The sequence below is a fragment of the Condylura cristata genome, unplaced genomic scaffold, assembly GCF_000260355.1.
Source record: "Condylura cristata isolate star-nosed mole 26May11 unplaced genomic scaffold, ConCri1.0 scaffold00031, whole genome shotgun sequence".
NCBI lineage: Eukaryota > Metazoa > Chordata > Mammalia > Eulipotyphla > Talpidae > Condylura > Condylura cristata.
In genome coordinates, this window is record NW_004567132.1 from 17,497,651 (window position 1) to 17,523,356 (window position 25,706).

Here is a 25,706-nt window from a genome sequence, read left to right on the forward strand (position 1 = left end):
GTACACTGCTGAGGGGAGCAGTGGGCGGGTCAGGAGAGGTCTGCCACGCCATGTGGATCTCCTTCGGGGCAGGCAGGGATCGAACTCATGTGGAATTGGCTTAAGCTTCTTAGTGCAGTGCTTTAACATGCTGCGACACCAGGGAGGGCCTCTTTTTAAAAAAAAAAAAAAAAAAAAAACCCAGGAAGGATTTTGATAAACTCTAGCTCAAATGCCTTCATTCAGTTCATCAAGTTTTTATCATCAGACATAGCAGAAAAAATGGTGACTTAGAAAAATTTCAATACTTCAGCAAATATCTGTGATAATGGTGTGTAAAAATGGTGATACCAGCCTGTGAGAGCTAATTCTTAATTTCGAGAAGTTCTCTGAGCTGAATTTCTGTTCTGATAGTTTGAGATTGACTTTTGTTGTAGCATTTATACCAAAGAAGCCAGTAAATGTTATAATTTCCCCCCCAGACATTCAGTTAACCAATATTTACTACAGTGAAACTGTGAACATCTAAACTTAAATAAATATGGTCTCCTTATTTTCCTTAAAAACTCAAAATAGGTTTTGCCCATCTGCAAAAAGGGTAACCATTTTTTCTTCCTAATTATAGAGCCATTCCCTTGCTAGTAGTGTTAAATCCAGCTGTTAACTTTACTCTGGGGACATTTCAGATTTGAGTCTGTTAATATAGAACTTACTATGAGAAATAGGTGTTAGATTATTTTATATTTAGGTTTTAATATTTAGGTTATTTAATATTAACTCCTACTAAGCACCATTCTATCTCCATATTCTATTCACTTATTTATTTAATAGATATTTATTGAGCTAATTTAATTAACCTAAAATCAGTCCTTTGTGCAATACTGTTCTAAGAAGTGGGTGTAGAGTATGACACAAATAAATAGAACTTCTCATAGGATTTACAATCTAATTGGAATTATAAACAAACAAAAAATACAAATAATGTATAGTTGCAAATTGTGACAGTGCTATGAAGGAGGGAATGGAGTGGTAGAGAGAATAATAGTGGGGTTCTATTCTGGGGGTCTTTTAATACTGGGGGTAGAGGAAAACATTTTTAAAGAAGTAGAATTTCATGAGAAATTTGGAGGATAAATGGGTACTGTTCATGAAGGGAAGTTCACTAAGAAAGTGGCAGGAAACCCATTTTAGAGTTTACTAACTGTCCGCAGGCTTCAAATTCATGGATAGAAGCTATGTTTGAAGATGTATGCATTTGGTATCACTGTAATACTTTTTAAAACTTGTGCCATAATTCTTCAAAATTAAGTTGGATAGATTTGGTTCTGATTTATATGGCTTGAAATTTTCAGGTAAGTTTTATATCGAGCTTTTAGATTAATTATATGTATTCCCGCACTCTGAAGGTCATACCTTTAAATTCTTGTAGATAATTAATGTTGCAATTTATGGTAATTCTTGGAATGGAAGGGTTAAAGGACATGATTCTAGGGATAAAATGCAATCCTGGTTATTAGCACTAACGTAAACAACTACTTCAAATTAATGTTTAGTTATCTCAAAGCTGAATTAAGATTCATCAAATTTCATATAAGATGAAGAGCGGATTTCCTAGAGGAGAAACCTTCTAATATTTGCTTTTTCTCCAAAGGATCATTCCTACAGTTACTGAAGTGTATCCAAGTCTCTACTATTAAACAACAAATACAAATTAAATATACCTTCCATGGTCCCACATTTCCTTTAGCTCTCATTTTCTCTTCCTTTCCTTCCAAACTAGCCTTTTTGAGGGAATTCTGTGGATTTGGGTCTATTTCTTCATTAAGCATTCGTCTTTTGCTAACTGTGACTTGCTTTTATTTAGACTCCTCTTACGTGGCTCTTGCTAACATTGTCTTCTCATCACTAAACACAGTGGACATTTTCAGTGATTCCTTCTTTCTCCACTTGTTTGCAGCATTCAATATGACAAAAATCATCAACCATTTTCTTTCTTGACTTCTTCAATACCACATTCCCCATTTGGTTTGATTTTTTTCCTCTCTCTCTAGGCACAATCTGACTCCTCGTCTACACAGCTATTAAATGTTGCAGTTGATTACTCACTGCTAATACATTTGGCAAGCTGATTCATGCCCATGGCATCAACTGCCATCTATAATTGACTTGCAAATTGATGTCTCAGCCCAGACTGCTCCCTAACTCCACATCTGCATATCCAACTGCTTACTCTTTATCGCCTTGATATTTCTGTTGATCTCTCAGAGTTATCTCACATTCAACATTAGGTCAAACTCAAAACTCAAAATATTCCTGCGCTCCCCTCCCCCAAGCTCAATATCCCATTGTTCCCTTTCTTAGAAAATGCCATCTTCACCCAACTAGTTAATACAAGTAAGAAAATCTAATTCAGTCTTAAAACCTCGCCTTTTCCCACAACAAGTGCTGTCCATCACCAAATACATATTTCTAATACCACCCCTAAAGCCTTCTCAATTTCATCCACTTGTGCTCACAACCCACATGCCTATGTCCTTTTATTTATTGAATCAAAGCAGTTACCTTAATTGGTTTCCTTGCACCGAGGAGGGGTTGGGGGATCTTTTCCAAAACCAGGCTGATCGTATTGTATTACTGCTAAAATCTTTTAGTGGTTTGCTTAATAAGTCAAAAGTTCTTATTAAAACTGTAAGGGTCCGCAAGGTCATCAGACCTCCCTCTTTTCTGGCCTCGTCTTCCACTGCTCTCTCCTTCCTCTTCCATCCAGGCATACTACTTTCTCACTTACTTTCTCAATTCCTGGAATATGTCATATTCCCTTTCATCATAGGCCTTTTAATGTGTACACTGGTACACATATGTACCACTCACTCCTCCTCAGGGTCTCAGTTTCTCAGAGGTTCCCAGGCCTCAATTGCCAGGTCTACTTCTTTTCTAAGGGGTTCTCTTCTTTCCTTTAACAGTTCTCATCTCAGTTTCTAATAACATCCTTTTTTTTGTGGAATTGATAGATTAGCATATCTTTACATTAACTTGAAAGCAGGCTTGCAGGTTGGGACCACTTTTTTTACTCCACATCCAGCCCAAGGCCTGGTGTATCATAGGAGATGAAAGAACAAATGAACAATGAACCTGGCACCTTGGACCCAAGGGAAGTTTCTTGTTTTTGTCACAGGGACCACTGGGAATTAGTTCTAGTGTATCAGAACACCAATGCTGCTCATAGAGAAATTATTCATATTGTGCAAGGGAACGTTTCTAGGGAATTAGTAAATGTTTGTGGAAAGAGTGAGCTTTCGACAACTTCAGAAATAGCCATGCTGTTGTTATGTAGCCAAAAAGTGCATTCAGAGAACTTGCAGCCCTGCTTTCAGCCACACTGTCGGTGCTGCCTTTGTGATCACTGTGTCTAGTGGACCCCAGCACTGTTATCTGAAAAGGGAAAATTTGGGTGAGTGTTGTTTCATCGTCTCTACTTGTTGTAAAAAGAAAATAATCACAGTGTCTACTGCTTTTGCCTTGGTCATTTTCAGCCTTCTGTCCCCACATGTAGACAAAATACTCCAACGTGGACTTCTTCCCTTGCTTGGATATAAATCTGAGTTGAACATAAGGGAAAAGTTGTAAATAATTGAAAAAGTCATAAAATTGGATTGAGTGTTAGGACTGTATAAAAATAAAGTTCTTTCCCAGAAAATGTTCTGGGAATTGTTTTACAATTCAGGGAAAACAAACAATTCCATCCTGAGTTGGGAACAGTTCAATTCTGGTGCCTCCCAGAGTTGGTGGCTATGGTACATGTTTAGGAATTTGGAGAGTGACAAATTGTGTATTTTAATTTGGTTTTGAATGAACTTGAATGAAGGAAGACTAAAATGGGCAGAGGTTGGGTGGACAATATCTTTATGTTGGAGGAGTAGTTAGTAGTTAGAATGTTGGAGGAAATGCTGGGAATTGGGGCTCAGAGAGAGCAAAATTGAGAAATGGATTGTAGGGTAACCTTCTACACTGCCCCCACCCCCTTCCCGCTCCCCTGACACTGACAGTGGGTCCTTGCTCACAACCAGCTTCTCAGGTTCAGATCTCTGAAAGTTGTCTTCAACAGTAAGGCAAGCTTATTGCAGTTAGGACATCCCTCTAGTCACCTGATTACAACTCATTCTTTTCTGTCAAAGCCCGTCATCATAGACTTTCCAATCTGTTTTTTAGTTAGGTTTTGCCTGGTCATGTGGTTCCATGGGCCAGCTACATCATCATCACTGGTATACATGTTAAAGTGCAGAGATTCTAAGTCAGCATCTCTGGGATGAGGCTAGGACTCTAGATATTGACAGCCCCCCTAAGAGATTTTTATGCCCCCTAAGAGATTTTTATGTCCATTAGCACTTGAAACTATTGACTTGGTCCCTCTAGCTTGTAACTTCCTAGTTGTTTGGGTACTGAACTCACCTTTCTCTCTTGACTCAGCAATTCTGTGAACAGTGTTTTGGTTCAGTCTGGTCCCAGAACACCCTCCCCTTGTTCATCATTTTCACAGATAGCTTAGCTGAACTCTTCCCACGTCCATCTCAGATCCTACATGAGTCTGGCCTCATCATCAAGACATGGATGCCTAAGTTGTAAATAAGATATTGTCATTCCCAGTGACATTTTACTTTCTAAAAGAAGCCTTTGTTCTCCAGAGAAATGCATATCTGGGGAATTCTGTGTCACCAAGGCTAACTGTGCCAAAATTAATTACTGCTAGAAATCTTTGATTTCCTTTAAATAATGATTAGATCCTGGTCATTTACCATTTCAGACATTTCCCCCAATGATTTAGTGGACTATGAAAGTTTACTGTTTGCTCCTGGAAACATCACCTCTTTAATCAGCATTTGGACAACATATTTGGGAGTCATTTCTGCCTGGACTGTGATATGTACCTTTAAGAGAAGGACTGAAGTCTAAGAATATGCTGAATAAAGGAGACAGCAAAAGGGTCTTACTTAAGATCTTGCATTTTGGAATTGGGTTGCCCAGAAATTCAGTTCTGGCAATAGGATCTCAGACCAGTTACTTCAACTCTGTGTTCCATTGTTTTCAAATTAAGGACAATAATACTATTGATTTCATGGAATGTGAAGATTAAACTTGATGATGTACATAAAGTGCTTATCCCAAGAGCTCTGGAATGTAATACCTGTCATCATTATCACTGTCTTTACTATTGTGATATTTGAGGTGAGAAAAGGAAGGAAGCATTATTTCTGTTCTTCCCCGTTTCCAGGTTTCATATTTTCACTTCCATGCACATGCCATTTTCCTCTGTTAAACAGGGAGGTTGAGACATTTTGCCCTCTGTCCCTTTTCCCACCCCATTTTGTATATAGGTGCATTCCAGACAATGCAAACACTCAGAGCCAGAAGTCTCAACTACACAAGGAACATACAGAAAAGGGCAAGGACCATCCACTCATCTTGCCTTGATATTAACTATGGAGTGGGTTCATGCTTATTGTTTTTTTTTTTTTTGGAAAATTAATTGGCAGGATCAACCTATTCTGGCCAAAAGACATTGAGATTAGTATGTCAAAAGGGGGCTCCCACATCACACACGTATGGATCAGCTTCTTATGCTTACTCCAATCTTCCTTTTGAGGATCTTTGCCCAAACCCATGGGGGACACAGGGATTGAGTATTGCACCAGAGACTTATAACAGATCTATGACAATCATCTGATAAGGGTAAGAGTGGCCTTCTTAAACCTAAAGAATGCCTCCTCCACAGGTGTTTCAATTAAATTTGCTTGGCATCTAATGGCAGCATAAGAAGCAGAGAAATTTGATGTTACCTAAAGAGAGAGCCTTGCACTGTCTCTCTGGCTGGACTACTTGGAACCCGTGTCTCCCACTTTATAGCTTGCTGATGGTGGGCTCAGAGCTCCACTGCTGTTCACTATTATGACTCACCACACTGGGGCATTAGGATCAGCACAGGGTCACCTGGGAGTTAGAATGCTCACTGTGATTAGAGAATGTGAAGCCTTCAAATTGGAGAGAAGGAATGGGAAAGGACATGAGGGGTCATTGTGGAGCCCCATGATAAGCTGCTAACATCAGACTGGGGGTTTTCCTAGTGGGAGCAGAGCAGAAGTGTTGGTGTGTACATCATGTTAAGTCCCAATTTCTAGACCCTGACTATTCTAATGTGCTTCTTACTCTCTTGGAATCCATAACCCAAGCAATGCGTAAGCCCTGGAAAATCTCACTCATGGCATTGACTTCTGGGTCATTTCCAAGTGAGGACTCCTCCTGCTGGCAGAGCGCCCACGACCTTTGTGTTGGGTATTTATTTCAAGTGAATCCCTAGCCTGTATATTTTTATAAAGAGGGTCTTTCAGCAGGCAATAGAGAGGGGTCCTGTGGCCATAACGTGGGACTGGTGAAAGGTGGGGGTTGAGAGGGTGGTGATCACATTCTGCTGGGACTGCTGAGAACTGGTTTTTGATTTGGGAGGATTCAGAATCAATAATAATCCTCCACCATGTTCCACACTAGTGAAACCATCTTGTATTTGTCTTTCTTTTTCTGACTTATTTTGCTTAGCTCCCAGCTCCAACTTTGTCACCCCAAATGGCATGAGTTCATTTCATTTTTTTCCCCTTGTAACTGAGTAGTGTTCTATTTTGAATACATGTCATGTGTCTTAATTCTTTCACCCAATTTTGAGGTTGCTGCTGGCTTTGGTGTGATAACATAGATATAAAGAGGTGTGAGGCTGTATTCCTGAGCCAAATGCAGAGTTGTAAAGCAATGTTACATCAATGAAGAAAATACAATGAAAAGAGTCAATGATGGACTCAATTAAAAAGTAGCAATAGAAAGGGAGTACAGGCTGAATGAAGAGTGAGGCACTTCATCACCTGTAAGAGCAAAGGAATCCCTTGGATAGAAAACTTGGGAGATTTTAGAGTCAATTTAGTGGGCAGGCATGTTCTGTGTGAGTTGACATTGAGGGAATACAGGGCTGAAGACCTTGTTGTCTTTCAACATTGTTTGGTGGGATTTGACATCAAGAGTGCTCTCTGGGGATAGTTTCTCAGAGAATATAAACAACTAAAGGAAACAAACTAACATCACAACAAAAATATCTCTTAGATACTGTGAAAAATATAATGATTATGAGAGGGGAAAAAAGGGGGGATGAAGGTTGGAGGGTATCAGCCTGATAGTGGGACCAGCACTACCACACGGTGGTGGGTGAGGTAAGATTCACACATGTGGAGGTGAAGGTGTGTCCCCCAAAGGCACATAGTACTGTGCATCAATAAACATTTTTTGAAGTTATTTATGTACACAAGAACTGGGGTACAGGTCAGAGATGGGAGTGGTGAGAGAATTCACCAGAGACAGAGTGGGGAACAGAACAGTGGCTTCAAAGAACTTCATAGTGCTGCGTTTTAACCAGAGAGGGCCCAAGAAAATTTTTATTAATAAATGAAAGGGAATGCTTTCTGGCAACTCTGCTTTGACATTCCTTGTACTGGAATATATGACACCTGTCTGCCCTTCTGAACTTCAGGCTTGTTGAGGGCAGGGGGAAGGCTCAATTGAAATATAGATTTCTAAAGCCCCAGGGGAACCTGCTCCATCATGACTCCGGACAGTGTTCAGCGGCTGAAGTACTTTTCACCCTGTCCTTATGGCATAGGAGAGCTGGGAAGTAAGCTTGCCTTTTTGAGGAAGTTTGAATTGCCCCACATTTCTAAGGTCAGCACTCAACCATGTTTATAACGATCCTAAAAACATCTTTTTGGGCCCTCCCTGGTGGCACAGTGGGTTAAAGCACAGCACTAAGAAGCTAAAGCCATATCAACATGAGTTTGATACCGGAGGTGACCCACATGGCACAGCAGACCTCTCCTGCTCCCCTCAGCAGTGTACTTCATCGATCTGCCTGTTCTGCTCCCCACTCTGTCTCTGGTGAAGCCTCTCACTGCCCCTGCAACTCTGGCCTGTGCCCCAGTTCTGTATGCACAAGTAACTAAATCTTAAAAAAAAAAAAAAAAAAAAAACTCTTTTTACTGCTGGAACAGCCCAGGTAGCTGCCATCTTTGAGGAATAGCTTTGCCCCATGGGACACTTCTGCCAAAACAGGTGCTCCTCTCCACAGGTGGTGCTTATGGCAAAGGACACAGATCACTGAGTCAGCAAAGGCAGAGAAGCAGCCAAACCCAGAAAGAGCTCTGTGGGCAGTGAGCATGCTCGTTCTTTAGGTTTGTTCTTCAGCCACGTGACTTGGCATGGTTAGTGGACAACAGCTCTAGAGCCTCTTGAGTTTGCTGTGTGTCTGACCCAGCCCAGAGGCTGGATGTGGTGCTTTTTTTCCCCCCCCAAAGATTTATTTATTTATGCATACAGAACTGGGGTACAGACCAGAGGTACAGGGGCGGTGAGAGGATTCACCAGAGACAGAGTGGGGAGCAGAAAACAGACAAACTGACACAGTACACTGAGTGGAGCAGTGGGCAAGACAGGAGAGGCAGTGCCATGTGGGTCACCTCTGGGGCTGGGGATCGAACTCACACTGAAGTGGCTGTGGATGGCTTGCTGTACTGTGTCCTTACTCGTTGTGCCACCCATGAGGACACATGTTGCTTCTTTTAAGCATTGGCTGTGTCAGGACCCCTGCTCTGAGAGCATGCCAATTTGGGAAAGTGGGTGAGAGGAAGGTGGGGATAAGGGTATGAAGGGAAAGTGTGGTTGGGCTTGTGGGGTGGGCAAGGGGACATTTGGGAGATGAAAAGGGGATTGTGAAGAATGGTGGGTTCTCACTATCATAACAAAGCCTCTCTTGATTAAGGAGTGCACCAGGAAGGCCTCTAGAGTGGTGCGGGGAAGCCTAGAGATTCCAGGAGGGAGTGTGCTAGGAGGAGGAGGCAGAGAAGCAGCCAAACCCAGAAAGAGCTCTGTGGGCAGTGAGCATGCTCGTTCTTTAGGTTTGTTTAGGGTGGGGCCAGTGTTGGGTTAAGAGTGGGGAACACAAGGAATCTGGGAAGAAAAAGAAGAGGAAAGAGAGCAAGGATTCCTGTGTGCTACAGGGAGGACTTGGGTTTGTCTGTTCGACAGAGCTTGTGTTATTTGTTGACCTGTAGCTAAGGTTAATCTTTCTCTAGCTGACAAATACTCATCTTTTGATGGTGAAGAGTGAGCACACCTCTAAATCATGAACTTGATGTTTTCACTGCCACGAACATCTGTAATGACGTTCTATTGCTTTAACTCAGCCAGGAGCCTGAGATGAATTATGATTTTGTTCCAAAGCTGTTTCCAGTTCCCCAGCAGCCGTGCTGGTCCTCCTGGGCCTCCTCCGCCTCTCACTGTGAAGGTCTCAAGGCTCCTCGCCCTTCTCCTATAAACAATTTAATTTCTTTCCTTCTCTGGAAAGCAGAAGGTGAATGATTACTTTTGAGAAGATTTAGGTTTTCACTGTTTATTTTACACACAGTGTTTTATTGAGCTGTTGGAAAAGTCATGACACATTTTTGCATAGAAAACAGAAAAAAAATACATCATGACTTTTCTAGCACCCCGATGTATATGATTCTTGAGCATCTTGAGGGGTTTGTAGATTCTAGGCTCCCCAGTTTAAGATGCTTTAATTTAAATAGAACCATTTTTATTACGTTTTTGTGCTAAATATGTTGCATCTCCCGAGAGCAGCCTTTTCCAGTGACTTCACTGTGAGTCAGCCGAACCCACAGCTGTTCGCATTCTTCTGAGGGCTGAGGTGGGACAGGGTGGCCTCAAGAATCAGGGAGCATGTTGCCAGAGCTCAGAGATTATTACTGAAGTTTTAAATCATGCTAAGTGTTCTCTAATAAGATTTTCAAACACAGGGGACTAGATCACAGCTCTAGTGGAAGTTGGGGGCAGGGTGCCAGTTTAGATATCCCTTTTAGGAAAGAACCTGTGACCAGAGTGTAGTCTGTGGCTAGTTTCCACTGCATTGCCTTCGGGACCCACAGTGTTCAAGCACAGGCCACTTTCTCCCTGGAGACTCCCCGCCAGTGACCCAGGATGGTGGGCTCCCAAGTCCCATCGCTTTGCTGATGCAAGGCTTCTCTCTGCAGACTTGCTGTGGGTGGGCCAAGACTTTCTCTGCACTACACTAAGTCTGAGGCTCTTCCTGCCCAGACCCTGCTCCCCTTTCTTTACAGTGTCATATTTGCAGTGGGCTCAAAGCCTTCCTTGCCTCCTCCTGTTTTTTTCTTCTGTTTACCTTTCCCAGGTGTTCCCCCAGTAAATCTCTTATACTGGTATCTGTCCTGGCATCTGCTTCCTGGAGGACCTGAGCTCACACAGCTATGCAAGGTGACATCATTGGTCACTTCATGCAATCTCACCTTTCCTTTCCAGATTTCTTTTTGGAAATAGTTCCCACATCATGCCAACCCATTTTGTTACAGAATTAGGAATTTGCTGAGTATTTGGTTCTATCTTTCTGCCCCCCCCCAAAATTATTAGGGTTGGTAGTTCCAATAGTTTAGCCTCCTGTAGGTTGCTGAGAGGGAGATGAGGCAGAAACATGAGATAGCTAATACATTCTTTATTTCTGTATGGACATTCTTTCTCAGATCCCAGACTGGAAAACAAACCTCAGGAATGACCCCTCTCAGCTTACACAATTCTTCCTGAAATCCAGCTCAATGGAGTCAAATCCAGAGTCTCCTTTTCCCAAGGGCTTGTGCAGTCCTTTCCATAGGACATACCAGCAAGTCTTAGCACTCTAGTGGGGGGCAAGGAGGACATGAACTCCTGTCCTTTAGTTCCACGTGTATAGGCCCCCTCACTTCCCCTCAATAATCATGTGACACTGAGTCCATGATATGTGTCAGTTTTTCTCTGTGAGAGAGTGGGAAGGATATTGGCAAAATACAAATACACTGATGACAACTGAATTCCACAAGTTTGAGTAATACAATAAAGATGGCCCCATGATGTCCTATATTCTATATTCTATTCTGAACATCAATCACATAAAGGAAAAGTACTGAGGAGTAGACATAGAGTGACACATTTCTATCAAAGGGGACCCATGCACATCACAGTGCTTCTCACACATGGAAGCTGACATTTCTTTAATTTAATGGAATGTTCAAGGGCAGGTCACAGGAAGGCTTGCTAGGCCCTCTCAGGCAGGATGTTTTGCCATATTTGAAATTTCCCAGGACCACCCCACACTCTGTTATTGAGGGGCAGTGAGCATGCTGTCTCTCCATATCCATTACAGTTCCTCACAGCTGATTATGACTTCCTTTGGGAATTATCTTGGAGAATTTTCATTGCAAAGACCTTCTGCAGGGTCCAGGCTTTGGTTTGATTGCCCATGGTGAATGTGGCTCTTTAGAACCATGTGGAGACTCTGCACATATATTGACAGCCTGGGCCCAATAGGGACTTGTGCATTTGTACTGGCAAGCCTGGTGGGCCCTGACAAACAGAAGAAGGTGTTGTGTTGGCTGTTGTCTCCTCAAGTCCAGCGTAGGTACTCAAATCTTTGATGAAGTTAGCCCTAACTTCTTCCATGTAGAGGATGTCCTCAAATCCTTGACACTTTTTTCTTGGGTGCTTCTCATAATCATGGTTCTTCACATCCTTCCAAAGTGAATATTTCATAATTTCTTGGTTCTTGACAGGAAGTATGATGAATGCTTTAGGCACTGCTTTCTGTTACCTCAAATTTAAGTCTTCTACTCAGATATTTGTGTTGAGCTGACTTTACTGAATTTACTTAAGCCTTCCCATGCTGCTTTGCAGAATATGACCCTTGACTTACATTGTTGCCAGTTCCTACCAATGTCCTGGTTGGGTCAGAGTCAGCAGGGTTGGGGAAGGCTGTAAACCCTGTAGGCAGCATCGGTCTTTCTCAACACTACACATGTAGAACATGAAGATCCATTCTTCAAAGCAGGAGAACATTTGCAGGTGTTACTTGAGGCTTGTGCTTCTAGCTACTCTGGACAAAGTGCCAATCTAGGAGACAGAAAGCATGCTCATCTGCTGGAAACCCCAAAGATGTAATGGGATTCAAAATATTAAGTTCATAGCTTTCAGCCGACTGGCTGTCCATTCAGTTGGTGGGTCATGATCTCATGATAGTCAGGAGACCAGCAAAGCCACAAGGGAAGGACAGGGAGAGTTGGAGAGTCTGAAGGCAGGAGGCAAGGTGGCCTCTTCCCAGTGGTGCTGTTGCAGGGTCAGTCTCTTCACTCACTGGGTGCTGGAGTACATGCCTTATGATGGTATAATGTTAAGACTCCGGGCTAGTACCTCTGCCCAAGACACCCGAAAGACGAGAGCAGGGAGCATGCATGTTTTTCTTCCCTGATGACGTTCCTAACTGTGAACTAGAGCATGAAGAGGTCAGGCTATGTCACAAAGCCCGCTGCTCTGTCAGAGACACAGACGTCTAGAAGGAAAGCACTCACAGTTTTAGGATAAACCAGAGAATGTCTAATGTTGGTATTGACACATAGTCTTAGTTGTTTTACATCTCTAGGAATTGGTATTAAGTCACGAGATCTGCTGCTCCTATTCTTTTTGAGCCCAACAATTTTTGGCAAGCAAACGAAAAATCATATAATCACCAAACTTTAAAGTTCAGAGGACACTGGTAAGATACGTTCAGCCCCATTGTTTTACAAATAGAGGCTCAGATAATTAAATATGGTTCAAATCTCCTAACTTTTGGTCCATGGAACCATTCACTGGTGTCAGCTGACAATGTTCTGCCTTCACTGGTTGCGTAGAACAGTCACTGTAGATAATAATACAAGTGAACCTGATGTTCTCAGTCCTGTGATATTTAAATGCACTGAATTAATGAGATGCCAAATGCCAAAAGGGGGAAGAAAAATATCTTCTTTTCATGGATGCTTAGTTGGGGTTAAAGCTTTTACTCAGATTTCTTGTGTTTACTTCTTTCATTCACATCACTGAGAGCTGATGTGATGTGAGCCACCAGCTTAAGAGGATAATCTGAGCACATCTGAGAATGACTTTATATAAGATAGGTACTGCAGGAAAACTGGTGAGTTGGGGCTGCTACATTGCAGAGTTCATCCTGAAATGCGTGCTTATGTACAACCATTTTAAATTCTGGAATCACAGAATGGTTTGCAGTCCAGCCTTTCCATTTTATAGGCTGAGAGAAGTTCGGTGATTTATCTTGAATCACATAGTGTGGCAAAGACATGGAAGGAGCCAGGTTTTTTTGACTCTAGGATGGAACATTTCCCCTAAACCCTCTGATCCTTGCCACAGACCTCAATGTTAGGCTGTTTCTGATGGTTTCCAGATGAAGGAATTATCCATGCATGAAGAAAGACAAAGATGGTGGTGGTTGCTCTTAATGAAAGCCCTGTAGTCTAGGAGAGCATGTTGGAGTAGAAACTCAAGCTTTCTGCCATGGTCTTGGAATCACTTCGAGAGGAGCCATTGGGGGTCAGGTCCAGGGATGAGGGTGTGGCCTTGGGGCCATCCTCCAGCTCCTCCTCGTGGGCCCCTACCACTGTAGAGATGGTGGTCTCTAAGCGGCTCACTTTATACACACTGCCTTGGGTCTGGAGGTATCGGGTGGATTTCATTTCAAGCCCCTCATAATCGCCAGCACTGATAAAGGGGCAGCACCGGAATGCATGCTTGAAGCCCAGGCGGAACCTGGGGATAGAGACAAAGAGGTGATCCTGGGGGTAGCCAGCTTTCAGAGGGCGTTTGCATAATTCCATCAACTCTTTCACACACAGACACAATCAAGCATCACTTTATGTTATTATTTTTAGGTTAATTGACAATTGGAAGTGGTAAAGCCACAAAGATTTAAATGTTAGTCATCAAAGCAAAATGCAGGACCAGAACCTAGGCACAGGTGAAATGTACTCCTTATTAGGGACAATTGCTGAACTATGCTGCCTCCACTGGTACAAGGCCAGGGGACCTTTGGTCAGCTTGACATTGACAAAACATTTACCAGGTGTTTACCATGTCATAATATTGTCTTAGTCACCGGGTATTAAAACACATGTTGAGACAAGGCCCCTTCCTCCCAGTGCCTATTGACTACAGAATGATCTTTCTAAGATCCCTTTAGTGGATCTTAGTTCCATTTGTTGAACTGCAAGAATTAGCCTTTACTTAAAGAACTGCTAGGAGATTTAACAACAACAATAACAAAAAAAATCATTTAGATTGGTGTCAGGCTGTTAGAAGAAGGATGAATCTGCGAATTAGACTAACATTGACTATTTGGACAAGTTCAACAGAATGTCTGTGTCTAGATTCCTAGTACCTGAATGTGTCATTTACAGAACACACTAGCCTGGTGGCTACAAGGCTGTACCATGCATGTTATCCCACCTCCTCCCTCAGCAGCTGGTGTGATGCTCTGGGTAATGGGTTGAGCTGCCACCAGAGTCCCAGCTCATGCATACCATGACCAGTTTTCAATTGCTAATCACCATTCTTGATGGACTCTCTTTGCTTTTGCCTGAGGTTGGCTTCTGCCTTGAAGGCAACTGTCCTTACCTCTATAGCCAAGTATGGCCAAATCAGGCCTTTGAGACTCTGACTCCTTTTGGCTGTCCTGCTGGAACTGATGAAAGAAACTGATTGTATGCTGCCCAGATTGTATGATGGGATAAGGAAGTAGAAAGTGAAAGACCAGAGAAGGAAAACAATGCCTTGTAGGGGATTACATTCCAGGGTTTCTTTTCTTTCTTTCTTTTTTTTTTTTTTTGTCTCTCTCACCATCTCCCTCAATCTCTTTCTTTCCATGAAATGTACCCTATGCTCTGAATCCATAAGGCAGACTGAGTAAATTCAGAAGCTATGAATTAGATTCAGCCTCCCAGGATTTGTCTAATTGACTTAACTGTCAGTGTTTAAAAATTAGAAGATGTTATTAAAAAAATGTGGATTTCTGCTTTCTCTTTAAACAAAAAAAATTGTCTACTCTGGGCTTATATTCCTGTTTGGTGATAATCAACAGGGAATGAATAATGCAGTGATTTGTTTGCTGTAGTCCTCCACCACTCCCTCTTGTCTAATAGCCAGCTTTGTTCACTTAGGTTAGCTGATAGGTTAGTTGGTAGTTATAACTGATATAGACAGGTGGTCTTGTGGTCTCTGAGAGAGTATGGGTTCCTCACCTGTCATTGAGGCAGCAATAGATGATGGGGTTGTACATGGTGGAGCTCATGGCCAGCCACATGATGGCCAGGTAGACCTGCTGAATAAACTTCTCCAGGTAGAGATCAGGGTTGATGTAGGGCAGGAGGAAGAAGATATGAAAAGGAAGCCAGCAGATGGCAAAAGTACAAACCACGACGATCATCATCTTGACCACCTGGCAAGAGATAGCGATAGGTGAGACCACTATTACATCCTCCTTTTCTCATAGCCACTTTCTTCTTCCATACTTCACTGTGCACTGTGTAGTAGGGAGTGGAAAATGTTTGTAACAACCTGCCCAGAGGGGGAGGAAGGACTATCTCTATGTGATATCAAAGGACTTTGTTATGTCAGTGGTTCTCAGAGTGGGGTCCAGAACCAACATCATCACCATCACTTAGGGACTTATCAGAAATGCAAATTATTGCTTTAGGCTTACCAAATCAATAACTCGGAAGGTGGGACCTAGAATAAGACCTTGCAATGATTCTGATGCACACTCATTTTCAAGAATCATCAAGGCCAGATTGATGAATGAAGGAGAGAAAGGTGGCAGAGGGGGAGAGAAGGGATGGGAATTGGACAACTGCAGCAAGGGAGGGTCAGATTTTTTTTTAAGATTTATTTATTTGTGCATACAGAACTGGGGTACAGGCCAGAGGCTCAGGGGCAGTGAGAGGCTTCACCAGAGACAGGGTGGGGAACAGAATAGGTAGATCGATGAAGTACACTGCTGAGGGGAGCAGCGGGAGGGTCAGGAGAGGTCTGCCTCGCCATGTGGTCACCTCCAGGGCAGGCGGGAGTCGAACTCATGCGGAAAGGGCTTTAGCTTCTCAGTGCTGTGCTTTAACCCGCTGCACCACCAGGGAGGGCCGGGAGGGTCAGATGTTTAAAGGGGGCTTTAAAGAGTCATGAGCATGGGCAATGTACTTCTTCCATTTTATTCCCAACAAACCTTCAGTGAAGAGCTACCTAGCCTCATTAAACACTATGCAAAGAAGAACCAAAGGAATTTTTTTTTAAAAAAAAGAATAAATCTATATATTGATTTTCAAATAATTGCATATACTTTGTTGAGTGAAAAAAAAGTAAGGGGAGGAATAGTGTGTATTCACTATTCTTGTAAAAAAGAGTCTATAATTATTTGGATTGTAAATACAATATCTGGAAGGATTAATGAGAAACAAGTAACTGTGGTTTTGTGTGTATGTGTGTGTGTGTGTGTGTGTGTGTGTGTGGGAGGGGCAGGTGCCAGCAGGATGGCTCGTGCCTGTCCTTAGTGCTAGGTCACAAATACATTGAAGAAAGATCTCTTCTTGCCCTTCCCCTCCTCTTTTTGACTTGGATGTTCCTCACATTCCCTGACATTCTGGAGCTCACAGACCTTCCGGCCACACTCGTGAACCATGGTGGGTTCAGTGCTTGCTCACCTTGCGCTTGGCAGAGACTTGCTCGTGGTAACGGTCAGAGGAGTCCCCAGGGATCTCGCTGGCCCACAGCGTGATTCCCACAACAGTGTATGCATAGCCGATCACCAGCAGGGGAAGGAAGTAGATCAGCACTGTCACACAGATGTGGTACCTGCAGCCAGGTGCATACGAGGGGTTAGTCCAGGAAATAACAGGCTGGTCAGGGCTTCGCAGCAACCTTTCCCACATTTGCCATAAGTAAATGTGGGTGACAAGGTAACCATAAGGAGGCTTGCCACCTAAATAGGGTGGGTAGGTGATATTAATGGATAAACCAGGGGCAGCAAATCTCAACTTAGGTTTCCTTGTGGATTTCCCCCATAATGTAGAGTACTGCTCAAATTGAAAAGAGAAGAATAAATATTGGTGATAGTATATATTATATACTTATGGCAATTTTAGTTGATAATTCAATATCAATTATGTTCTCACTCCCCCCCACCCAAATGCAACCTTAAGCTGCATTAATGCACCTGCTGTAGAATTCTCTAAAATGAAAGAAGTGACGGTGCTACTCAGTTAATAGCTATCAGATTATATTTAGGCTCAATTTTGGTGCAGGATGTAGGTCAGTTAGAATGAGGTTATTGAGCCTTAACCCTGGCTATATGACAAATGGAGTCTCAGAAATAAGAATAATTAGCTTGGAGGAGAAAGATAAGACTGACCCTACTACTGCACTCAGTGGGTGAAAACCTCAAAGTGTGACACTTCTCAGCCAGTGGCTCTAGATGAAAGCTATCCAGGCCTCTAAGTCACCTCTTCAGGGACAGAGACCCACTGATGAGCTTGATGGGAACATGAGCAAGGGAGAAACCTTTGCAGTGTTAAGACATTGAGGTTCTGAGCTTTGCTACAACAGCCTAACTTACCCTGCTCTGTTTAAGGCCAGACTCAGTTCTAAGTGGGACGTTCTTATTTGAATGTTGAAGAAGGGATATTTTTCTCTGAGGGTCCTTGGAAAGTCTGACTCGGTATAGCTGCTTTCCCCAGTTTTGAGCCTAATAGGAAGGTTCAGTATTTCTAATAGAAATAATAACAATGAGATAAATATTTGGGGGGCTCACTCTTGGTCATGGTGCTAATAACAATGTTAATGCATATTATCAACAGAAAAGTTAGATATGATTGTGTGAAGAGCATAATGCCAAGTACTTAATTGGTCTTATCTTATTTAATGTGCAAAACAAATATAGATAGGTACTATTATAATTTTATAGATGAGGGAAAGGAAGTTTAGAATTTCATTAGCTTGCCTAAATACACAGCTGGTTAAAAGAGGAGCTGGGATTAGAATGTAGGACGAGCAGCTGGAAGCTGCTGCTTGGTGCTGACGAGAAGTCACTCAGTGCTATTTTCTTCCACTGTTTATGCTTATTCTCTGCAAAGGGATTTTAAAGAATATCCCACTTATGTACCCAATTTTTCTTTTATTGCTATTCTAGTTTCAGTAACTTACTTGCAGAACCCCATACTTTTACCATTTATTCATTCCCCTCAAACTATTGAATTTTTCAGCTTGAGGATGTCTGAAGAATTCTTAAGCCACAAACCACAAGGCAGCCGAGCAGGACACTGAGTCTATATGTCTGTATATTTTGTGCACACAGGCTGCTCCTGTCTCAGCAGGCAGTCAAGGTCCCTTCCAGTGTCACCTCCTCTGGGCAGCCTCTGGGTTCTCCAGCCAACATGGCAGTGAGTCTACACGGTGCTTTTGTCTCTCTCTCTCTTTTTTTTTTAACTTGTTCTCAGAGTCTCTGCTGTGCATACCCTGCTTGCAGTTTAAAGCATCTGGAGGCTACGGGGGCAGGAAGAAGCTGCATCCACTTCTGCCTGTAGGAGCAGCCCTGATGTAAGCAACCACATACTCGATTGGCCATCAAAACACATTAGCTGAACTTGATGACACTGTTGTCCCAGAACACTGAGTTCCCAAATCAGAGTCAGGGATGTGATGGGAGGCATTACAGTCAAGTCATCAGTGATACTCATCCTGGACTGGGGGTTCTCAAACTTCAGCCAGAATCACCAGTAGTAATTTTACAAATAGGAAACGCTGGGTCACAACCAGTTCTGACTTAGGGATAGGATGGTTCCAACAATCTGATAATAGGTTTCCAGAAGCTGCTGCTGGTTTTGGTCATGGAAATGACTTGAGAAACACTATCTTAGACTAATGGTCCTCAAGCTTAGAATTACCAGGAGGAACTTATAAATGATCAGGGCCCAGAGATACTTATTTAATTAGCCTGAGTATAGAGCAGGAAACTTCAGATTAGAAAATTCCCCAGTTATTCTGACATACAGCCAGTGCTGAGAACCACTGTTTTAGATCCAAGGTCTGTGACTCTCTTGGGACCTCACTGTCAGTTGAGAATTCATGACTTCATGAAAAGCATGTATTACCCTTGCTTTCTAGTTTTTGTATTTGAGGCTTTCAGATCTGATTAATCAGAAAGGATTGTATCCTAATTCCTAGAGATAATGTCTGCTAAACGTGCCTTGCAATGGGCAAACTAACTAATCCAAAAACCATATCCCCAATCCCTCTCCTTTATGCACTCGTGCGTGGTGGAATGCTGTCCTCTGCCCTGAACACCGCAGGGTCACCTCAGATAGGGCAGCCCTCACACCCCCAGAACCCACTGAAATTATTCCAAAAAGTCAGTCTTAAATTTATTTACTCTGTCTTCCCATCCCTTTCCCTGAAAACACAAGAAAGCCTTTCTGGGGGCTCCCACTCTCTGTGGTGACCCTAGATGTGTGTCATACCCCTTTTTCTGGGTAATGAATATCTTTTCAATGGCAGTCATACCTGATACATTGCCTTTATCATACTTGAACCTTACAACCTTAAACTTACAATGTACAACTGGAAAACTTTTCTCTTCAGAAAATCACAGATCATTTGGAAAATTTTAACCTAAATCAGTAAAAATAATTTATCAGATATTTTTTAAAAAAGGAAAAGTAATTTATTAGAAAACAACAGAAAATATGGACTTAATTTCAGGTGAAAACTGTTACATAGTTACATAGAGCTCTAGCTGCTCTATGCTCTAACAGGTAATTAAGAATAACAGGAATGTGCTTATAGAAGTCCCACTTATAGATAGATAGCCAGAAGAATTGAAAGTAGAAACTCATACATGTGCACATGGATGTTCACAGCAGCTCTTTTCACCATAGCCCAAAGACGAAAACAACCTAATGCCTCTCTAAAGATGGGTAGGTAAACAACGGGGTATACATATCTATTATTCAGCCTGAAAAGAGGATGAAGCTCTCATACAGAATGTGGATGGACTTTGCAAACATCATGCTAACTGAATAAGCCACCTGGTTTCTCTTACATGAAATACCTAACATTGGCAAAGTTATGGAGACAGAAAATAGAATAGAGATTACCAGGGACTGGTAGGAGGTAATGGGAATATCACTTAATTGGCACAGAATCTGGGATAGTGAAAAAATTCTGAAAATGGATAGTGGTGATGGTTTGTACAGCATTACAGATATGAAATGGTAAATTTTATATTGTGTATAATTTATCATAATCAAATAAATTTAAGAAACAATCCAAGAACATTTTAGTTGGGTCCTAGGTCTCCATTGTGGTAGTCTGTGCCCTCCTGAATCTCATCAGAAACCTTCCCTTCCAACGCAGTCAACTTCTGTGGGTTTGACCCTTGGATGATAACAAGGTACAGTGTATTCTCTTAAATTGTTAAGATAAACCTAAACCCCTCTTACATAGACATTGCAAATGCTGAGTCCAAACAATATCCAAGATATATAAAAAAAATTCTAGTAAATTTTTTTAAATCAATAAAATTACCAAAAAAAAAAGAATTTACAAAATATGAACACAAATATATTTTGTTTACTTTGATAACTTTTTGGAAAAACTTTATCATATGCTTATAGTTAATTGGATTACTTTTTTGTATTGTTTGCTAAAATCATCCTTTTAGAGAACCTGTCAGTTAACCTAGTAGAATACCTTCTTGCATGGTTCCATGGTCTTTTTGGCTCTCAAATCTGATATTTTCCAGGCTCCTGCCAAGCAGGATTTTGCCAGCTCTCAGAATTCATATCTACCTTTGGAGAGAGATCAGGGATTAGGGATACACGAGAAGCAAGTTAGGGAAAGAATAAGGAGCGACTGCAGGTGAAGGCAACAGAAGGTACCACTCTGTTCCACCTGGCTCCCCTTAAATCCTGCCAGTGGGTTTATCAGTACTTTGGGAAGGAAGGTGCAGGCAGCCACTTCATGTCTTTGTTCCCTCCAGTTTACTCTTCTGAGAAGTCAAGGAGGCTTGCCACATTTTACAAGATAAATAAACCTGCTGAATACAGAAAGTGTAGCCTCAAATCCTGCAAATTTTCTTGTCCTCAATCCTCAATACCTTAATTCTTACTAATCCAGGTTTACTTATGTCTCATTAGCTAGAGTTACTCCATTGCTCAAGCATTGATATTTCCAGTTTCTGAAATAATCTTCAGCATTTGAAATCAAGATAGATTAGCACCTAGTGTCTTGTAATGAGCTTCAGAAACTCAAGGCTCTAGGGAAAGGAAAGGAGGAACACACGAGGGCATGGCTCTGGCTCTCCATCTTCTTTCTAATGTGATAGGTCATTTTTGCCAGGATTTATGCACAGGTTTATGTAATGGTGTTCTGTGGATGGTTTCGTTTGGGGGTGGTGGCGCTTTACTGATGTAATACCAACTCCATCCCACTGATGCATCAGTCCTCTTACACTCATACTATGGAATCATCTAGCATCTTCTTGAATGCCCCCTGTGAAATGCTGTTCTTTAGCTAGAAAGCTGAGTTCCATCAGTGACACCCTGCAACTTTTTAGAAATGTAGACTAGGGGCCTCCCTGGTGATTCAGAGGTTAAGACTCAGCGCTGTCACTGCTACAGCCCGAGTTTGATCCCTGGCCAAGGAGCTAATCCACATGGTGCAGCAGACCTCTTCTGTAAATCTGCCTGTTCTGCTCCCTACTCTGTCTCTGTGAATCCTCTTGCCTCTGACCTACACCCCAGTTCTTCTATGCAACAAACAAACAAATAAATAAATAAAGATTTTAAAAAGGTAAAGAAATGTAGACTAACAGGCCCCACCCTAGAAGGACCAGAATGTTCATGTTAACAAGATGACCTGACCACATTCAAGTTTGAAGCACACAGCTTTCTATTTTGGTTGTATAGTGGCATCATCTGGGAAGCACTGAAAAATTTCAATGTGTGGATCCCCCTATTACAGCTTCTGGGCATCAATGTTTTAGGAACTCTCCAGGTTCCCTGGTGATATCCGTGCAGCCAGGGCTGAGAATTACCATCATTGAGCCCCCTGCTGTTGGCAGCTGCATCCTTAAACTGAATGAGAACCAACTGGGAACTCAGTAGCTTTCACTGCTTCAGCCTAGGTTATGGGCAACAAGGTGAGTCCATCTCCTGGGATGATCCTGTAAATACCAGGAATGTGCCCTTCCCCAGAGACCTCTGCTTGAATTTTTACTTTTTGCAAAAAACTGTCTTTGCATATCAGTGTTGTTTCTTTGTAGGAAAAGAAGCAAAATTTATTGGTTTAGGTTAACTTTCAGACATGAAACAAAACCCTAAATCCCCTGCTATCCTCTTGAAGGGAGGCAGGCAAAAACTGCAACCAACCCATTAATAACCTCAGCACATATTTACTCAGCACCTTTTATATACCTGGGGCTGGAGACACTGAGAGTCCCAGGCTTTGGTCTGTCCTTTAGGGGCTCAATCTGCTGCGGGGGGAGATGTAAGTACTGAAGAGTGTGACATGGGAAATGACTGTGGTTACCTCTGTAAGGGAGGGGCGTACGGGTCCTTTTAAATATAACAAAATTAGAAAATATATTACAAATTTAAAAGATACCTTGAAAACATTAAATTTTGTTACTAAGTGTATAGAAAGTACTGGAAATGCAGAAGTGGGGTACTCAACCCAGCTGATCAGGGAAGCCTCCTGGAGGGGGCACTGCTTGGCTAGCCCCTGCTATGTGAGCAGGAGGTGGGCACTGCAGGTAGGGAAACAGCAAGTTCAAAGGCACTGAGGGAGGACGAGGCACATGAGGCACCAGGGAGCGGTTTGGGCAGTGTGGAACATGCAGGACGAGTAAGCAGGGGGAGACTTGGCTGGAAAGGCTGACAGAGGCCAAATAAAGGGCATTTTACAATAGCTGGAGAGCTTACAGTTTATCATGAAGGTGATGGGAAACCAGGACATGGTTTTGAAGCAGGAAGCGATGTGATCAATACTTGCATGTATGCTGGCTGGTTGGGGTGCATGGATGGTGGGCAAGACCAGAAGCAGCAAGTTTTAAGGAGCCCTTGAGGGGTGTAGGCAGGAACTGACAATGACCTGCACTAAGTCCATGGTGGAGTAGGTGAACAGGGAGGATGGACAGGCCTCCAAGGTTTCTGTGGCTGGGAGGAAGGGCCTGGCTGCCAGTGATACTATTTGCCTGGATTTCTGACCTGTACAAATAGACAAGTATGAGGCTGACTGTCACTGGTATGGGGCCCAGTGAGGGGGAACAGGCTTACAGGGTCCGACAGTCAGTTGGCTATCCGAATCAGGCTGGAATATGGGGAAAGGGCCTGGACTAGAGATTGAAGTCCTTGGGTGTCCCCAAACCAGGAGAAGTAAGGGTATGTGTGATGTCCTGAGGAGAGAGACTGGTGAGGGCTGACTGGGGAGGCCCACTCTGGGGCTAAACCCTGGGTGGGTGTGTGAGGGGAGGAAGGAGGGTAGCCATGGCTAAAGGAAGGGAGAGTCAAAGGCCTGGGGCATATCTGAGGGAGATAAGGACAGGAACTGGTTCTGCAGCTTTGGAAATCTAGGGTCAGGAGCAGCTTCCACTTTACTGGTGTGGTTAGAGCAGGTAGCCATCTGGGGAAATGAAGAATTGGAGGTAGTAGGTTTAGATTGTATTCTGGGCTATGGAAGAAAGGGGAGGGGGTAGCTCAGGGGGCCCAAGGCCCAAGGAAAGCATCTGTGTTTGCTTGACAGAAGAGGGAATAATAGCAAAACCACCGTGTCCTCAACTGCTTGTCCTGTAGTCTACTCTGGCCAACAGTGATGTGGGTGTGTCCTTCTCCCTGTTCTCCAGAGAAGGGCCAGGGTCAACCCCCGCCAACTGTCATCCTCACTCTGGGCTAAATGCCCTCGAGTCCATCTCTCCTAGGACACAGTGACTGATCAAGGCAGAGGCTCAAGCACATCCATTTAATTTGCTGAAAAACTGGGTTTATATTCCCCCTCCCCTTACAGCTGCTTCCCCAGCTCCTGTGGGTGAGCTCCTCAGAGACACTGACATCTAGCTGATGAACAAAAGAGGACAGAAAGCACATTCTCCCTTCAGGCACTGTCCAACCATATGTCCTTCTCCAGGCTGCCTGTCCTACTCTCTGTTTCATCTGCTTAATTAGATGATGTGGACCTTGGAGGCAGCCCTCTTCAATCTCCTCATCAGAAATGACACCAAGGAAAAACTAAAGAGTGATCTCAGCTTTGAAGGACATTCGATTCTCACCTGGTCTGTCCTCTCACCCAACACAGTGCCCTCCTGCCCCCCTGCCTGCTTCCTCCACAAGAATATGTCAGCATCTACTCAAAGGCAGAAAGCCTGGGGCCTGAGCATTTCCTACTTATTTATTTTTTAATCAAAAATGTTCTCACTACAAGTAGTTTCTATTAATTGTGGATTTGAAAATATAGATAAGTATTAAAAAACATTCTTTTTATGTGTTTAATTTTTTTTATTTTATAACAGTTTATTTTTACATCATTTTGTACATTTTTTTTTTCCATCTCAATTGTAATCCCCGCGGGTTTCCCATCACCAAGTCACCCGTGTGCCATCACCATAATCCCGTGCATTTCCCTCCCCCCTCCCCCCCGTTTTTGATCCCATTCCCCACTCCACTCTCACAAAATGTCTCTGGTATATGGTTGTTCATTATTCTTGTTATTTTCTCGCCTGGTCCATTATACTCTTGCTTTGAGCAAAACCATCCGGTATTTTTCTTTCTCTTTCTGGCTTATCTCACTAAGCATGATCTTTTCCAGCTCCATCCAAGTTGCTGCAAAAGACATGTGTTTCTCTTTTTTTGGTTGCGGTGTAATATTCCATTGTATATATGTACCACATCTTTTTAATCCAGTCATCTACTTTTGGGCATTTGGGCTGCTTCCATGTTTTTACAATTGTAAATAAAACAGCAATAAACATGGGGGTGCAGGTATCTTTTTCAATCAGTGTTTTAAAAAATATTCTTATAATCCATCCCCTAGAGGTAAGCTCTAATAAAATTGATTGTCTTCATGCAGCTATGTATATATGTACATACTCATTTACAAATTAATACAAGTATGTTAAGTTACTGTAAAAAACTTAATACTGGGTTACAATCATCTTTTTGTCAATAAATATACTCCTACATAAAAATTCCTATTGACTGCAGTAATACTCCATTCTAGGGTGGTACGTGGATAGTTAGCCAGATTTCTAACCCAGACTTTGAGTTATTTTCAATGTTTTGATATTCCATTGCTAGGATAATGAATATCTTCAGATAAGTTATCTTTGCTTTTATTCTTGTTTTTCCAGGATTGACTTGTCAGAATTAAGTTAGAGTATTTTTAAGATTTGGTATTACTTTTTAGAAAATATAAGCCAATTTGTATACCAACAGCAGCCATTTATGAGTATTTTCTTTCCTTTGTCTTGTAGTCTTTGACAACATTGTAGTTTATACATGGTTCTTTACTTGCAATATTCTTGATTCATTGTACATTGAAATTTCATACGTGTACTCTTTAGACATGATGATTTCTTCCTTTGTGAATTGTTTGCTTATATAGTTTATTTGATTTCACACTGGGGTGTTCATATTGCTCTTACCTATTTGGCAGAATTCTTTATGACTTCTGTCATATTAATATTAGAATGGTGTATTTTTTTTAAAAGATTTTATTTATTTATTGCATGCAGACCTGGG

At 42.3% G+C, this 25,706-nt stretch overlaps 1 protein-coding gene across 1 annotated transcript in view; it reads right to left on the bottom strand.

Annotated features, from left to right (window-relative positions):
• Positions 1-12,922: 12,922 nt before the first annotated feature.
• The window catches only part of TACR1 (tachykinin receptor 1), a 131,644-nt gene continuing 118,860 nt past the window's right edge, over positions 12,923-25,706 (bottom strand). Inside the window, exons 3-5 of the mRNA XM_004691576.2 lie at positions 16,623-16,773; positions 15,171-15,367; positions 12,923-13,683 (exon numbers count right to left, since the gene is read on the bottom strand). Of these exons, the coding sequence (XP_004691633.1) occupies positions 13,392-13,683; positions 15,171-15,367; positions 16,623-16,773 (640 nt within the window). The 3' untranslated portion in view covers positions 12,923-13,391. The remainder of the gene's footprint in view (positions 13,684-15,170; positions 15,368-16,622; positions 16,774-25,706) is intronic.